Here is an 18113-nt window from a genome sequence, read left to right as displayed (position 1 = left end):
AGTGTTGAACCGAAATATCATGAAACCATTTGTTGTAGCCATCACTGTTTCAAGTCCACATGAACGCCAAGCCTTGGTGGCAATGGTATTCACAGCATGATAAAGCATTTTAAATCCTGGAATGAAACCAATCATGCATCTCATCCATTGATCTTTATTCTCTAATAGCATTTGTTTTGAAATCTTGAGGCAATGCCCCACTGGTTGTCTGGGAAGGGAGTCTAGTGTAAAACGAGTACTGGAATCAGATACTCAAACACAATTTGCCAATGAAGTTTGGCCACCAAGAGCCATAGCTTTTTTAGCAATGTGTTTTGGCTTAGACATGGCTGGTACGGTTGGTAAAAGCAGTGTGGATGTGGGAAGATTTGGTGGCTGAGAAGAGGATTGGAGCTGGGTCATCATTTGGTTGGGAGGGTGGCTGACCCCTTGTTTGTTGATGGTGAAGGAGGCGGATATTGGGTAGAAAGCAATGGTGTTTTGGAATTATCGTCGGTCAAAGTGTGGAGAATAGGAAATGGCACAGGATTGTCATGTGATTGGAGAAGAAAGTGAAAAACAGCGATCATGGTAGAGATCGCAAGATTTCTTCCTCCAGTCGCCTGTAGCAGCATGCTCTCACCATTTTTCCCTAAACCCTAAACCCAAAACCCAAAACCCAAACCCCAAGCCCAAGCCCCAAGCCCCAACCCTAAACCCTCAACCCCTAACCCCTAACCCCTAACCCCTAAACCCTAAACCCCTAAACCCCTAAACCCGAAACCCCAAACCCCAAACCCGAAGCCCTAAGCCCTCAGCCCCTAACCCCAAAACCCCTGAACCCTAAACCCCCAACCCCCAACCCCCCCCTAAAACCCTAAACCCTAAACCTTAAACGCAAAACCCTAAACCTTAAACCCAAACCCGAAACCGGAAATCCGAAACCCGAAACCGAACCCGAACCCGAACCCCGAAACCCGAAACCCGAAGCCCGAAACCCGAAACCCTAAACCCTAAGCTCTAAGCCCTAAACCCTAAACCGTAAACAGCGATCATGGTAGAGATCGCAAGATTTCTTCCTCTAGTCGCTTGTAGCAGCGTGCTCTCACCATTTTTTCCCCCTCAAACCCTAAACCCCAAACATGAAACCTGAAACTCTAAATCCTAAACCCTAAACCCTAATTTCAAACCGTGAATCCTGAACCTTGACCCCTGAACCCTGACACTTGACCCTTGACCCTAAACCCCAGACCTTACAACCCTAAAACCCGAAACCCTACAACCCTCAATCCTCAACCTAAACCCTAAACCTTCAACCCAAAACTCCCAAACTCCAAAACTCCCAAAACCCCAAACCCTAACTCCTAACTCTTAAATTCATAGACCCTAACCCCTAGATCCTAAACCCTACAACCTATACCCTAGAACTTCCGCCTATACCCTAGACCCTAGACCCTACACCCTACACCCCTAACCGTATACCCAAGATCCTAAAGTCTAAAACCCTAGACCCTAAAACCCTAGACCGTAGACCTTAGAGCCTAAATCCAAAACCCTAAAACCTTAAACTCAAAACCCCAATCCCTAAACCCCTAAACCCCAAACCCAAAATCTTAAAACCTCAAAATCCCAAACCCCCAAACCCCAAACTCAAACCCCCAAACCCCAAACCCAAGAACCCAAACCCCAAAAACCTAGACCCCAAAACCCCAAACCGTAAACCCTAAACCAGAACCCCTAAAACCCAAAACCCCCAACCCCAAAATCTCAAACACCCAAAACCCCTCATCCCTTAAACCCTAAAATCCTAAACCTAGTACCCTTAAACTCTAAAACCCTAAAATCAAAAATCTTAAACTCCAAAATCCTAAATCCTAAACCTGAAATTCTAAAATTCCAAAACTGCAAACCCAAAACCCTAAAATTCTAAACCTTAAATCCAAAATCTCAAATCCTAAACCCGTAGACTCTATAACCTAAACTCTAAATTGTTTTTGAACAAAGTTAAGTTGTATAAGTAGAGGAAAAAGTTATGTGCAAAAATTCGAGGGGCATTCCAATAAAAAATTAGCCCATAGGCTTGAGGCCGCAGTATAAGAACTGGGCTTAAGCCCCAATCAACGAAGCTTAGACAATTTGCAACAGGAATCATTTACATGGCCATGCCAAGAAGGATTTCCACGTGAAGGAGCGAAACAGCATCACCTGTCAGGAAAAATCAATGGGGAGGAGATAGAGCAGGTAACACCACCCATTCCCTTTGAAGATAGACACAAATAAGTCATTTCATGAGTTACATGGCCAGAGAGATAGTCAGCTAGGTGCAGGAATTAACTATGAGAACTAGACTGTAAAGAGCTCAAGATCCTACGAGCTTACAAATCATCTTGGCTTTCCTAGCTATCAAGCACGTTGACCTCCCATATCAAGCTGCCATTTATTTTGGTGAGAAGAATGGCTCGGATTGTAAGAATTAAATGATTAACTTCAAGCTATCAGTCATCTTAGCTTTTCACATTAAACCATCACTTATTTTGACAAAAAAATAATTAATCAAATTGTAAAAATTATCTTAAACATCCATTATTCAACTACACAAGTCTTAATCCAATTAGTATTAGTATAACAATAAATATACAAGTAATAAGTCAGTTCATATTTATTCAAAGATTATTTATTATTTTATTATTCGATTACATAGTTGTTTGATTTGAAATACATTAATATTACCAAAGTAAAAACTGTTCTATGGTACTAACAATTTAAAATTAGTTATTTAAGGAAAAAAAACATAAAGAAGAAAAAAATATGGTTCTCCTCCTCGGCTTCAGAGTTTTCAATTACTTCAATAAGATGCCCATGTCATCGTCGGCTCCGTTGGTTTCAACTCCGGAAAAGGTAAGTTAGACTCAAACCCACTCATTTTCTGCAATAGCTTACCGATGAGGTCCCCAACTACATAAGAAGCGCCGGAGGCCATAAGCCCAATGCAGAAGAAGTATAATACAGTGCTGATGTATGGCTTGGGCTGCTTCCTCTGAATGTGGGCCTTACCTATAGCAAGCAAAATGATGCAAGAAAGAGAGGCCCCATCAACTGCTGCAAGCTTGAGATCTCTATCATCACTCTTCCGAAACGAGAATCCATACATGACAGGAGGCAGTAGCCCAAAAATAAGGAATGATAAAATAGATAGTGTTGCATGCAATGAAAAGTTGTCCCTTCGTCCTAGTGTTTCTTGGTATCGATCCTCCTGCTCATTCACTTGATTGGAACGATCATTTTTCAGATCCACAAGCTGCAAAAACAATACCAAAACTAGGTGAACAAACAGAAGACGACTCGAACCTGAGACCTCAGGCTCAGCCCTCTTATACCTTAACGTGTTTGATATTTTTTGTATACTAATAAAAGCAAAATATAAGCCTAATAATAGCCCTTTCTACTACGTATTGAATTTCGTATGCATGGATTTTTCAAACAAGGAGTGACAGGGAAGCTTACTCACATTATGACCAATTATGAAAAGCCCTCCTATCAAATTTGCCAAGCCAAGTGCTATAATGTTCACTGTAGAAAACGCAGGTTAACAAAGTCACCAGTTGCTATTACTGATCAAATATGTATTTCTACTAAACTCGAAAGAGGCAATGACAAGAAATACGAGACATGAAATAAAATTTGTTGGAAGGAAGCTTGTGTTCACAAACTTCAGAAACAGATTGGATACACAGGTTCCTTGCACCAAATAAAAGCAGAAGCACATTAAAAATGTAGCAATTTAATTCAAAAGGAGATAAAACTAGATTGAATGTCTTCATAAATCAGTACGATAAGAGTATAATTTTGAGATAAAAAAAATTTGATACTTACAAGTTCCAGCACCAGCACCTGCAGCAGAAGACACTACACCTAGACTTGTAATTGATTCTATTAAACCACCGTATACAATGCTTTTTAAAATCTCCCATTGCCAGGATTCACCTATTCCAGCACCTTTCCGTTCACTTGCATTTGTCTGGTTCGTACTGTTCAGCAAGCTTGTAGGTTCTACTGAATCAATACAGACAATCTCAGAATCTCCACGTTTTGGTGGCTCCTTTTCTATGGTGACTACGACATCATTCCCTGCATCATATCTTCAAACAATCACTCAGGTAACAAATTATAGTGCAAGAATTTCTAGCTCGACCGGCAGTTGATCTTTGGCGTTAAGGGAAAAAAACATATTCTAAGAATAAAATTTGACAGCAGAATCAAGTTACAATTATGAAAACCTGTCCAATTCAAATGAGAGAGGATTTCAAGACCCCCGAGTCTTGTGCATACCTATATTTTTGTTTTCCATAGCATTAACTTCATTTTCTCCTATATTGACTTTCTCTTTTTCAGGCCTTGAGGTTCCTTGGCTCAAAGAATTTAGAGAACCTTTTCCTACTTCATGGTGTTTCAAAGCAGCATCATTTATAAATCCTCCTTCAGAATATAATTGAGAGGGCAATGAAGTTCCTTGTGTTGACGAGGCCTGGCCACTTTGTAAAGGTTTTTCATTCCCTTTAGCCATGTTGAATTTCTCTTCTATTTGTATCTCTGACTGCTCAGGGATTAAAGAGTTGGAAGTTGAATACTCTGGAGGATTCACTCCACCTTGCCAAGGTCTAAACGGTGCATTTTCCTTTAGGCCTTCCATGCTACCTGAAGAGTATGGTAACAGTTGAACAGTATCCATGATAGCATGGTTCATTAAAGACCCACCCGCACAAGATTGCACAGCAAAAATGTAGTATGGTGTATTAGTATTCCCATGGTCAAATTACTGCTGAAGCAACAAAAAAATAGAAAGGGTACGCAGACATTTGGAGCACAAATGTGATGAGAACACAATCATGCATGTGCAGACACATCAAACAAAGAAATTGTACTTGCACATTGAAACACAACTCGCTCAGATTAAATAGGATTAGCCATATAATGTGGTAAAGCGAAAATCCATGGTATGATATTTTTCAAAGGCATGTAGATTTAGCATTAGACTGACCAACAACACATACAGGCTTATATTCATAACTCAAGAAAAGACAAGACCATAGAGCTTCCCAATCCCACCAGCAAGAAATTCACAAAATGAAATATTACTCGAGTGAAGTCTAATTAGGAGGGAAAAAAACATGGATCAGATAACCAAAAAGCATCTGTCCAAATCATCTGCCGACTCCTCATTCTTTTAAAATGGGAAATTAAAGTTCTATCATACCTGAGTTTCCAGCTGCATCACCTGATTTCTCTATAGCACTGATCAATGCAGTTTCATTGAATTTTGTTTCGCTTGAAGAACTTACAATCCCCATTCCAGGTTTAAGAGATGCACCTCCCATATTATTTAATATTCCTGCAATTGAAGAGGATTCAACCGATGGTAAATCAACAGAAAGGAGAGGAGCATTTTGATCTGCAAGTATCCCATTCCTAGATGTCAAATTGGACTTCAGGTTTATTCCTTGTGGTGATTTATCAAGCAATAAAGGCTCCATTGTTGAAGGATTCAGAGATTCTGCTCCACTTTGGTGAGGCTTAGAATAAGAACTTTCTGGATGTTCTCCTGTTTTGACTATAGTTCTTTCAGCATGTGGCATTACAGAAGGATCATTCCCATTTGAGGATGTAAAATTGTTAGGGAAGCCTGATGAGGCGTCCTGATTCATTCCACGTACTTGAGTATGGTCCACTGCAGCATTACCTGCAACAGCATATCAATTAAGCATTCCTGTGGTCTGAAAATCCTCGCATTCACATAGGTTTCAACATCTGCACACAACTACCTGGTGGCATAGTCTCAGCCGGTCTCATTAGGAATGATGTGTAATTAAGTTTGGTTCGAATCAATTTGTCAATAAATTGCATACTTCTAGTAACATATAATTGTGAGAGAAACAAGCATAGCAAATTGATGATGCCAAAGGTTCTAAACTAACATTCCTAGAAACAACATCTTTAAGTAGAAATGCAAATTTAAACCTCAATTGTAAAGTTCAGCAATTTGCAACCATAAGATATTGTGATCTGGCTTGTTCCAATTTCACAGTCGATTAAATATTATTAAGTGCTCCTGGAAATGTCATCTTACTTTAACAATATCATTGTTGCTAAATCTTGATAATAATACGGCATTTCCAAGAGTACCTAACAATCTCTCTTTCCCCAGTCCCAACTCTCAAGCATCAACCCATTAAAAGTAACAACAGTAGGCCATGCTGAAAGTTAATAAGAAACAAGATGCTAACATCATTGCACGTCAAAATACATAGAATCAAGAACTTCGGGCAAACGAGAGCATGAAACCTCTTTCAAACAAGCAACGACACATTTAGAATTTTAGAGCAAGCATTCAAAGCCACAGGGAAAAATCCTGAACAATATAAAATGTCTTATGCAAAAATCATTGTGCTAATGAGTATGTTGTGTACAAAATAACTACCTTGCTCAGTGGTTGTTTTCCTCTTATGAGTTGCAAAAATAGAGAAGAACCAATTTGTGTTGGCTGTTGATACCTTCTGAGGATCTTGAACATTTTCATTCTCAGTGGATGATACCCGAAACAATTTAAAACCACTCCCTGTATAATTTAACAAAAGAGTTCATCTTTCAGAGCAGATATGTCCCTTGATAGTATGAAGAGGTCAAGAATGGATCCTTATTCATTGATGAGAAATTTTTAGAATGATAGCCTCAGTCTGAAAAATTGAAAATCCATCAGGAAATGAAGGCTACTCAAACTTGGTGGGCATCTCAAGCACCAATAAAATGGAAAAAGAAGGGAAAGAACAAACGAAGATAATTACCCTCAAACACTCATCATCATCAGCCAAATGGCAGAGCATGTTACACACTCATCATCAACTTTCCTTTGATCAGCAAAGAAATATATTCATTAAACAAAACTTAATAACGTCATATTAAAAAGAAATAATAACATGAGTTTTTTTTTCATGTGGAAACAACAAAGCATTTTCAAAAAATGTTGAATCACTAGCAAAGACTGCCTTGACTTAGAATCGAAAAATCTTAGGATCCGATGTTTGTGACATGTTTCATTTTGAATAAAGTGAAACATAAGTTGCAAGCATTGAACAATAAATAACAAAAAAAAAATTGTGTTCATATGATATGTAGTTTAGAATAACAAACTCACCTTTGACAAGATAAAAAAACCATACCTTGAAGAATAAATTAACAGACTAAGCCTTGTTGATGTGTGCACACATCAACTCGCTTAATAAGGACTCTTCTATTTCTTATCATGACCATCTAGTGTTTGATAGGTTGCTAATTGATGTTCATTCGAAGCAATAACATCCATATAGAGGTATATTAAGACATTTGAAGCAGAACCTCCCAAAAAATCATGAAGCAGGAAGCACACATAGATCAATCATCGTTCTTACAAGCTACCATGCCAAAAATAATAAAAGGATTAACATAATGACATATTCTTCACTGAGTAGGGATCACTACTATACCTGCGGGAATAAAGAAGCTGAAGCATGATAAGCATCTGAATACATCTGGTTCTCTATCGCAATTATGATCATCGACTGCAGGTGTTGGGCTATCGTTTGAACAAATGTTAGCTATATCATGACCCGGACCTCTGGCTGAATCAGCAGCAATGGCATCTGAATAGGTAGAATTGCCATTCGATTCAGAGGGAACAATTGTGTCAACTTTGGCGTGTTTTGGTTTACGACGTGCATTTCGATTCTTCCATCTTCTTCTACGAAGGATAACCCTTCTTGTAATACAGGAATTACAGTTAGGGCAATACAAATCATGTGTATTCTGCTTCTCTAACACCTTCTCAACATCGAATTCTGTCATTTCCTGGTCTATTTCTTCTATCAAGTCCAAATCTCCAACTACTCTAGTTTCACTGTCAGAAGGTTTTGATTTAAAATTGTGTTCTTCGAATGTGTCTTCTAAAGGTGTAAGACCTGAACCAGAAAACCCTTCATTATCCATATCTTCCCCTAATTGAAGGTTGTCATCCTTGACTAGACTTTTCTGAATCTCAGAATTCTTTACAAGGACTTCCGCATATCTGGGACTTGTGTCCAAAACAGAACATGAAACACCACCACAGTTCACGCCAGAAGCTCCATTAATGGAATCAGCACCTGCATTCATGCAGAAGGCGAGCATTTCATAGCAGAACATGGATCAATAAAATATATGCACAATTACAGTTTCGATACACAAGAAGATATCTGAAGAATAGTGTAGGATCATGCAAAAGTAGCAAATTCACGATAATAAGTGGCAAGTGGAAATATCAGTTATCAGTTCATAATTGATGGATCTCAATTTCTTATGACTGCTTGCAATAATCTTGTATTTGATATCCACAGATAGGCAGATTTTGGTAACACGAAGCACGAGTAGTCGCTCCATTCATTCCGAATCAACCATTCAATATCTCACAAAAGTAGGCATCCTGCGAGAACATTACTGAATTGGGACCAGGGTGCAAATAGGATGCTGATTGACTAAATCTTATTCTACACTTTCTTGGCATGGAATAGAAAAGGCAGCATGCTGGAATAAATCATAGGAGTGAAGGGCACTGTAAATACTTGCAGTTTCACTAAAAGTAAGTGAAAGTAGCACTCCACTGCCGAGAAATGTTTGGCTTCCACTAACCTTTAGTTCCAAAAACCAAAAATGGTTGCTGTTGATTAAAATTTTTGAGATTTATGAGGCTGTGCGTGTGAGTGTGCGTGTGCGAGCACTCTTTATGATCAAAACAGGGAGTTCCAACGCAGTAGGTCCAATTGCAGTGGTGACATTTCCATATTCCTTCAGCGAAACAAAAGGAAATGTAATGACACATACACCAGGCACCAAAATAAAACACCACAAAGAAAAGAAGGAAAAAAAGGGAGATTTTGAAGATTGCAATTAATCCAACAATTGAAATCAAAAGAATAATCTACTTTCGAAGATGAAGAGGAGAAGAAGAGAGTTTAAACAATAATATCTTATGTAAAATTAAGTGGAAGGTGGTGGAATGGACAGAGAAGAAGAGAAGAGAAGAGAAATGTTGATAAGATTGAGGAGTAGCATACCATGGTGTTGGTCAAAGTAAACGCTGTTTAGGTGATGGACTCTCTCTTCACTCTCATCCTTGTCCTTATCATTATCCCCACTGTGTTTATGCGGAGATACAGTACAGGGTGATGATACTCCTACTTTCGGAGTCAATGAGTCCTCGTTAAGATTGTTATTGCTGCTGCTGCTGCTGATAAGGCTACTAATTCTAGTTCCATTTCCATTTTCATTACCATTGGTAGAAAAATTATCAACGAGCAGAGCAGTGTTTGCAGAAGTTTTGTTGTTGTTGTTGCCGCCGCCGCCGTCGCTGCTGCTGCAATGCCTTTGAAGAGACAGCACTTCCTCCTCCTCATCGGGCACCAATTCTTGTTTCTGATTTTCCATTGGTATTTGGCTAAGGAGGGAGGGAGTAGGGGATGCCATTCCACTTGGAGAGAGATGTAGCTTGGATTAGTTGAGGCCGAGCTAATCTCTCTGGCTTTTGAGTCAAGCGAGTACTTGATAGCCACTCGCTCCTTCTGTAATAAATGTATATTAAATACTACTAAGTCCAGTCCAGTACAGAGTTTTTCACAGCACAATTAAGAAAATAATTCACAAACTAGCACATGTTCATACGTGCAGATATCATATGCCGCAGCTTAAATTTTCTTTATCCGGCAAATTAAGTAAACATTCATATTTTATAAAGGATAAATAGCTATAAAATAAAAAAAAAATCAATTAATATAAAAAAAAAATAACAATGCACAAAAAAGGAGGAAAAAAAACAGGACATATCATATTTCCAATCATAATAAAATACAGAAATTAATTTTAAAGCTAGTGAGAGTTATTTGTATTGTTTAAAAATAATAATATATTTATTTATTGGAGTCTCATCATCAATTTCAAACTTAATTTCCTATATTATTTATAGATTTGATTTATCAATATCTTTTTTATAGTATTGATAATAACATCATCATAGCTCTCTTGTATTTTTTTAGTGTCAATTTTTTTTCTTTTTCTTCTTTTTTTCTCTCATTTTTTTCCCTTTTTGTGTCATGTTTTTTTTTATGTTCATTGGATTATTTTTGTTTATGTCATAACCATTAATTTTTATATATATAAAATATGAATGTAAACTCTTGAGGGGATGAATTAATTTGCATGAGAACAGGAATTTGAAATGCGCATGTGTTATATGTGCGTCTATTAATTACCGATTGGGAATTATTATATGAACAGTGTTAGTTTGGTAACATATTTCCTCACTGTGCTAGAATTGGAAAAAACTCTCCAGTACACTCGTGATGTGCGCTTTTGCTACTGCTAGGTAGCAAGCATTCTCTCTCTGGAGGGGGGGGGGGGGGGGGCTCTGTTCTTTTTGTCTTGGCTACGATTGCATTGAATCCGATCAACTGCGAAAAGTCACAGAAAGGGATCCAGACAGTGGAAAAGTAGGCCAAGTGGCCAGCCATGACCGCACCGAATGTCACATGAACTGCACGTTGCACTGGCGCTGAGGTGTGCAGATGTGGAATGGGCCTCCCTCTCTTTCCATTCCCCGCACTGTCAACGTTTACTTTCATTTATGGTTTTTTATAGCAAAAATCAACTCTGTGGATCTGATCACATTAAATTAAATGATACTCATTAAACTACTAATTTATTTACACATAATTAATTTGGGATTGATACGCTGGATCCCCAATCGTGGACCGCTCCGTTCTATACTAGTATTTATTTATTTATTTATTTATTTTTATTATTACACTTTGATGGTGAGGTGAGCTTGTCCGGTGCTCGGCTTGACTTCTACAGTTATTGCTATCAAATAAGATATTCGTTTCCGGTTCCCACCTCTAGCTACCTTGCCAACGTGCAAATACTGATCGATATCTCTATCCAGACACGGAAAAAACGACAGCCACCTTTTTATTTAAGCACATAAATATGCATTTATTAGATGATTGTGCTGTAGATATAAATGCTATTATTTAATTAATCAATTAACCTGGGGTGACCCCAACGAAGCAACGCACCGATTCTCATTTTCAAAAGACAAATGGTATTATTGTTTATGATATTACTAGGCTTCAGGGGCCCGGTATTAAGAGCTCACTGCTATGAAGAAATGATCCAAATTGATCCAAGAGGCTGAAAAGAGCGTTAAACCCCCTTGTTTCTCCTACAACAAGCCCAAAACGCACAAACGGTTATTGTTATTTTTAAAAATATTTTTGATTTTAAATTATATTAAAATAATATTTTTTTATTTTTTAAAAATTACCCTTGATATCAATACAATAAAAAATATTAATTTAAAATAAAATATAATAAAATCAAAATCAAAATTTTTCAGAAGCTGGTAGATCATTGTTGTTTATGTCCTACCTGCTTCGCAAGTCCACCTGCCCGGATAGCAGTCCGAGCACAGAAACAATTCCAAAATACAAAATAAAATTGATACATCAATTATTTTTTATATATATATTTTCAACCGTCATATCAATTTAAATATTGGAGGCCTCAATAGTAATATATAAAAATATGCAATTACGCTATTTATTTTTTTGCTACTGTGCTACTTCCCTTCTTATTTTAATTTTGTGTGTCAACTAAACAATTTGTCCCTTAGATACGTATTGTTTTTGTTCTCTGCTTCTATTTATAATAGAGAAAAGGCTGATTTGGAATTCAGTAATAAACCATGCGTCAGTCTTTTCTTCTCTGCTTTTTATATGCCTTTGATCTTATGTCTTTCTGTCCAATCTTTGAGTTTTTGTATTATTTATTTATATTGCTTATCAAATATATAGGATAAATTGGGTAATTAACACTCAAAATATAATTAAATGTTGAAATAGAACAAAATAAAAAATATTTTGATAAAATAATACAGTTTGAAGATATCACAATTTAGAAACGCAATATCTCAATAATATCACAGTTCATAAACATAACATTAGATATATATCGTGTTTCATAACTGCAACAACTAATGTCTATGTTCATAACCACGACATTAATGAAATGTTGTTTTTTTGAATAGCGATATTCTCAAGGAGACCGTCTTGAAAAACAGTTGGACCGTAGCCAAAACAGTCAAACCATTTTGACTACTATAAAATTTTGGGTTATTTTTGTGTTTTAAACTTAAAAAAATTTATAAAATTATAGTTTTCGAGTGAACTTATTCTCTGTCATGACATCATCAAGAGTTAGCTTTTATTCAAAGATTTTAAATCCAATGCGGCAAATATTTAATTATCTGGATGCTACGGTGTAAACTTTACTTTTTTCTTTAGTACTACGAAGATGAAATACAGCTTCTTGACCCTCCCGTACCAAGAAGTCAATCTAATATTAATAAGAGATTAATCTTAAATTAAAATATAAGTACATAAAACTCAACGGTTAACATATATTAATCATAAAAATAAAAAAATAAAAACTTTATTAGTTATGTGATAATGAATTTGTTGTGCGTGTTGCTCATACTCATATATCTAGGTGGAGGAACCTCATTGGGATCCAGAGTATTGATATGTCATGTTATATTTGTATACCAAATCATATATGCATCGTCAATAATCATATGATGCATCTATGTAAATATCTCATTTTTTTGTACATTCCACTGTGATACATAAACGCTATGATGACTTAACTAATCATAATTATTGTTTTTACCCCTAGAAGTAATGGAGTGCAAAGTATCGATCATATTAATGTGTTCTATCACATTACCCAATCTAGGCAATGAAGCTCAATCATCTCAAAATATACTAGCAGGAACATTGTTGTCCATATATCCATCCTGCAGGTGCAAATAGTTAGAACAATGATCAATCTTTCTTTCGAGTAAGGCGTCCAAATAATCTGCAAATTATAAGTTAAATAAATATCAAATAACAATAATTCAATACAATTAATTATTTCATTTAATAAATAATTCAAAAAATAAGTAAGGAAAGTTGTGTCAATGGTAGTGAATTTCCTTGGGCTTTTTTTTTTCATGATTTGACATAGTGAGGAACAAAGAAAAAACCACAATAAAAATACGTTCTCATTTGTTTGCTAAAAATAATTTTTTTAAAAAAATGATTTTCGTGAAAAGTTTATCCATGGAAAGTTTATTATTTTATGTTAGGCAATATCATGAGAAATACATTGAAAAATATTTCTTAATATTTGACTATATTACGAAAAATAAGCTGAAAAATTTCTTTTTAATTTTTTAATTTTTTAAGTTTATTTAGCATATATATACATGTACGTGAACGCACATGCAAATATATAAATGTAACTATTTGATCACTTATAATAAAAAAAATAAAATATAAAAAGTATAATGATGAGGGAAAAAAAGAATTTGTTATATTATATATTTATATATAATTTATTTTATAAAATATAACTATACATATAATATGAAAATTTTAAATATAATATTCTAGGCATATAACATTGTTAAATATTTTTTTAGTAAATTATATTAATATGTTTAGTGATATAATAAAAAAAAAAAGAGCTGGAAATCGTCTCTGGATATATTAAAAAAAATTAGTTGGAAAATAATACATTTTGAGTTATTATTTTTCATTAAAATATTAAAAAAAATTATTAAATATTTTTCGGTGTCAGGAGAATATTAAAAATAAATTTATTTTTTATATACATTTGGGAATATTGTATTTATATGCCACCTGGGAGGAATCATTGTCAGTGTTGTCTGTCGTATATTCACAATTTTAGCTAGCAGGAGCCTATTCCGTATACATGCGAAATTCGAATCTGGATTCATAATGCATGGATATTAACATTAGTTTCAGCTATATACCCATAAAAAAACATTCTCTAATTAAATCCCGATCCCTGGGCCCTTGACATGTTTTATCCAGAACAAGAACAAGACCTTAGAGATGCCACCAAGAGCATTACGAACTTGTTGAACTTGCTTAAGAGCCCACAGCCAACAATAAAACCATTGCATCATTCCGCCGTGAAGAACAAATTCTCAAGAAAGCCAAGAGAAAATCCAATGAGGAGGAGCATCTATTGGGTGTGGGTTCATTCAGGTCGTCTCCCCTTGTTCATGGTATATTGCTCATGCAGTTGGTCTGCCCACACATTTATTTGATAAACATCAAGCCACCTTCGAAGATGGCATATGATCATACCAGATTTTCTCCATCGCAGTACCTTCAATCACAGAATTATAGACACTCATCACAGTTGTCATCTCTCCCATTGGTGTACTGACTCCTGCAGTCAAAACCCTTGAAAGGGAGACCGAAATTGAACCAGATGTTCCAAAGAGCCCAGATCTTGAAAAGATCATGGGGAGAATTGAATTTCAGAACATCCAATTCTATTACCCACTACGACCAGAAGTGAAAGCTCTCCGCAACTTCAGCTTACAAATTGAAGCTGGATTAAAGGTGGCACTTGCAGGGCCAAGTGGTCCAGGAAAGTCCTCGGTTTTGGCCCTTTTGTTAAGATTCGATGACCCTAGAGAAGGAAAGGTTATAATTGTAAAGAAGGATATAAGAGAATACAGTCTGACAAAGTTGGGGAGACAACGTGGGTGGGAAGGTATCAAGGGAGGCGAAAACTGAGGACTTAATCAGAGACAATATCATCTATGGGAATGAAGGGGCTTCTGAAACCGAAATAGCGAAGGTATCGAGGGAGGCGAATATACACCAGTTTGTTTGTAATTTGCCTGATGGATATGATAGAAGGGCTGCCTGCTTTCGGGTGGACAAAAGCAAAAGATAGCCATTACTAGAACCCTCCTAAAAAGGCTGCACTTTGCTCCTAAATGAAGCAACGAATGCCCTTAAAACTGAGCCTGAACGATCCATATTGAGTGCTTTGGGATCTCTAAACCTGAATGACAACAGGGGCTCGTACACAAACCACAAAAATTACAGTTGCACACAGGCTTTCTACAGTTAAAAACTAATACACTAGCAGTAAAGAATAAAGATGAGATTGTTGAGATGGGTAGCCACTCAGCTCTAATAGTGGCATCTGACGGAGTACATTCGAGATTATACCAGTTCCAGAACTCGACAGAAAATTGATATTCCCCTTCCATCACACAAGTCACTTTACTGCGTGAACAATATATCCTAAATACATTTTAAGTCACTTTGCTGCGTGAACAGTTTATACTAAATACAAGTCAAAGCATGATGTTGATGCAAATGTTTTCATTTTCATCATCAAAGAGAGAAGGATGAGATTTAATTACCAATGGACAAGGATAAAAGAGAGGCACAAAACTTCAAAATATTCTTCTAAAATTCAATGAAGACACTATCTATTTTCTTGAGCTGCTCCATCTCCTCTCCAATTGCTATTCCAGGATCAATGTAGCACAACTGGAAAGAAAAAGGAAGGGAAAAAAAAATCCTAATTGAAGCTTCCAAGAGAAATAAGAGAAAAGATAGGTTGACTAGAGGAGTAGAACCTGGTATTGGGGCTTCTTCAATGTGTGAGCTCCTCTTTTTATTAGCTTCTTCCATCCAGCATTTTCTCTAAGTGATCTTTCTAGAGCTACAGTTCTCTATTTTTGCAATACAGAATAAAACCAGATAAATATAGTAGAAATCACAAGAAAATATATGCACCATTTTGACAATCTCAATTTTCCTGTCTATACAAAACAATGATTTCCAAACTGAACTTTTTTCATTTGGATCAAATATTTAAAAAACCACAAATTATAGGATTCATGTCCTTCCCACAACAATTCACTTTTTCCAAAAAAAAAAAAATGTCCTTCCCACAATTTATGTGACAAGCAGTTTCTTAGCAGAAATGTATCAAGATAGAAATACTAGAATTTTAGCTTAGCTCAAACCTCGGGATATTTGAGGGATGGTAGAAAGAACATTATTTTTCCGGGGTTCAATGGTAATATTAAGGCCAAAGAGGAAAAAAGAATGGAACCAAAAAATTATTCTAGTAAACGGATGAGATGCAAGGTTCAATGCACATACCAGCCCAAATTCCCATACGAATAATTACAGAAAGACATCAATAGGGAAGCAGGTTGAAGCTTTTGAATATTTTAATGTCCTTTATTATATGTTCAATAATCAAGCCAAAAAACGCAGGAGGCTTATTACTTACATGAGCAGGGTCCAAAATTAAGAGGTTGTACTGCGGCACTCCATTCTGTTGACGTCTGAATTGAATCCCAACAATAGTTCTTGAGTGACCATCATGTTGGAAGTACAAGGGTCTGCTCGTTGATGTTGTCAACAACTTGAATCAATTCCAGAATCACAATTTTCCTATTTGATAAAACCATAAGGCAAAAAATAAGATGCATGGAAAGAACAGCTTACACTCTGTTGGTGATGACAACATGCCGATTTTGGACAGATGTGGTTAAGCTTTCCTCTGAAAAATAATTCCAAACCCAGTCGAGGAGAACCTGATGACCCTCTTTCTTCCTCGGAAATCTAGTTGCCATAGAATGATCACTTCCACCAGCCACGTAATTGGTAGAGGACTGAGACTGGTCATTCACAATGGAGTCTAGCTGTGAAACATCAGTATTTCGTCCCACCAAATATCTATCCATGGGTCCATAAACCTGAAAGGCTTTTCTCTTGTCACTAGCATTGGCTGTCACAACAGGTGGGTTAAGACTGGTACCAGGAACGGAAAGAAAAAAGCTTTGCAATTCCTTAGGGCCAAAATCTACAATCCTAGCACGAAGACCAAAAGAGCGAAAAATGGCAGCACATTCAGTAGTTCCAATCCAATGTTTAGAACCATAGACAGAATTGTTGAAATGATGAGAGCCAAGGGCATCAAAACCTTTTTCCCAGGCAATCTCAAGCCATCTCTGAAGAAACGGAATGTCAGGGACAAAACCAGAGCCACCGAACAAAAGCTCACTGGCATCATGTCTATGGGAAAGCAAATGGGAGCTAAGCATTTGGATATTACGCCAACCACAACCCCAGCCAGCATCTTCAGAAGCCAAGCTCTGAAAATGGTCAACATATCCAGACAATAAGACAGTGGTGTTGGTATCAGCATCTAATTCGAAACAGTTGGACAACAAGGAGATCAAACCACCAGGGAATTTGACATGGTAAAAGGAGCTCCTATACTGCAAAGAAATCAAACAAGAAATCTTTTCATCCATAGTGTTGTTCTCTTGGAGTGTGAATGTAGAAGAAGGGGGCGGAATAGAAAGTTGTTGGGCCAACTCCAGGTCCCTTGCAAGTTGCTCATCCTTTTCAGCAACACCATCATCCTCGTCAAAGTGGCTGTTGGCATGCCTGCTATTTGTGCATAATCAAATCAAATGCTTTTTAAACAATCTATCAACAAAAAAAAAAAGGAAAGAAAAGGAAAAGGGAATATTTACCTTTCAAGTTGTGACGGAGGAAGGGTTAGATGACAAAAGGGACAATTTACAGAAGTTTCCATCTTTTTCTTCTTCTTTAATTATATTCTCTCCATTCTGCATTGCATGATATGATTATGGTGTACCAGGCAGCAATTACTGTGAAACTTTGAAGCAACCAAAGAAGAATAGGATATAACATCAGCACAGCAGTGCAGAAATAGAAGACTAACAAGCAAAGCGGTAGAAGAAAACTTCAATAGAAGACGAGAAAACCCTAGTCAATCTCAATCCCAGTCCCAGTCCCAGTCCCAATCGGACCAATGCCTGTCTGCTGCCCACTGCTCGCCTTCCACTTCACTCCGCGTTGGCGTTTACTAATTTAGTTTCTGTCTTAATTAATAATCCTAATAATGTTTAAAACGATAATGAATAGTGCTTTAATTTATTTATGTATTCTGTTCCCAAAAAATCAAAAAGCGCAAAATATGAAGTAATAAAATTAATTTTTTGGTAGATAAGTGATGAAGTTAATTTAGAATTTCATTTATATTGATATCTCTCACTTGTGAGTTATCATAAAAAATTATTTGTCGAGTTCTTAAATATATATTTTTTAACAAAGTATTTAATTGAATTCAATTTAGAACTTCTAATAAAATCT

The 18113-nt window shown here is 36.5% G+C and overlaps 2 protein-coding genes across 6 annotated transcripts; both read right to left on the bottom strand.

Annotated features, from left to right (window-relative positions):
- Positions 1-2635: 2635 nt before the first annotated feature.
- LOC105111661 (uncharacterized) lies at positions 2636-9605 on the bottom strand. Of its 4 annotated transcripts, none has more exons than XM_011007090.1 (9): positions 9099-9605; positions 8674-8829; positions 7497-8150; positions 6455-6592; positions 5234-5716; positions 4309-4734; positions 3853-4107; positions 3488-3549; positions 2636-3277 (listed from the first exon to the last, which is right to left on the bottom strand). In XM_011007090.1, the coding sequence occupies exons 1-9, from the start codon at positions 9505-9507 to the stop codon at positions 2825-2827; spliced, it is 3036 nt and encodes a 1011-aa protein (XP_011005392.1). In that variant the 5' UTR covers positions 9508-9605; the 3' UTR covers positions 2636-2824. The 4 variants fall into 4 exon arrangements, with proteins under 4 accessions (XP_011005392.1, XP_011005394.1, XP_011005393.1 ...); XM_011007092.1 differs by having other exon boundaries at positions 4309-4674; XM_011007091.1 differs by having other exon boundaries at positions 5255-5716.
- A 5532-nt stretch (positions 9606-15137) lies between these two features.
- On the bottom strand, positions 15138-17893 carry LOC105111660 (Peptidase C78, ubiquitin fold modifier-specific peptidase 1/ 2). Of its 2 annotated transcripts, none has more exons than XM_011007088.1 (5): positions 17471-17893; positions 16434-17384; positions 16216-16327; positions 15551-15646; positions 15138-15461 (listed from the first exon to the last, which is right to left on the bottom strand). In XM_011007088.1, the coding sequence occupies exons 1-5, from the start codon at positions 17530-17532 to the stop codon at positions 15378-15380; spliced, it is 1305 nt and encodes a 434-aa protein (XP_011005390.1). In that variant the 5' UTR covers positions 17533-17893; the 3' UTR covers positions 15138-15377. The 2 variants fall into 2 exon arrangements, with proteins under 2 accessions (XP_011005390.1, XP_011005391.1); XM_011007089.1 differs by having other exon boundaries at positions 16434-17381; positions 17471-17890.
- Between the last annotated feature and the right edge of the window lie 220 nt (positions 17894-18113).

Source organism: Populus euphratica, unplaced genomic scaffold (assembly GCF_000495115.2).
Source record: "Populus euphratica unplaced genomic scaffold, PopEup_1.0 scaffold464.1, whole genome shotgun sequence".
Lineage (NCBI taxonomy): Eukaryota > Viridiplantae > Streptophyta > Magnoliopsida > Malpighiales > Salicaceae > Populus > Populus euphratica.
The sequence above is the reverse complement of the archived record's forward strand: the minus strand, read 5'-3'. Positions and strand labels throughout refer to the sequence as shown.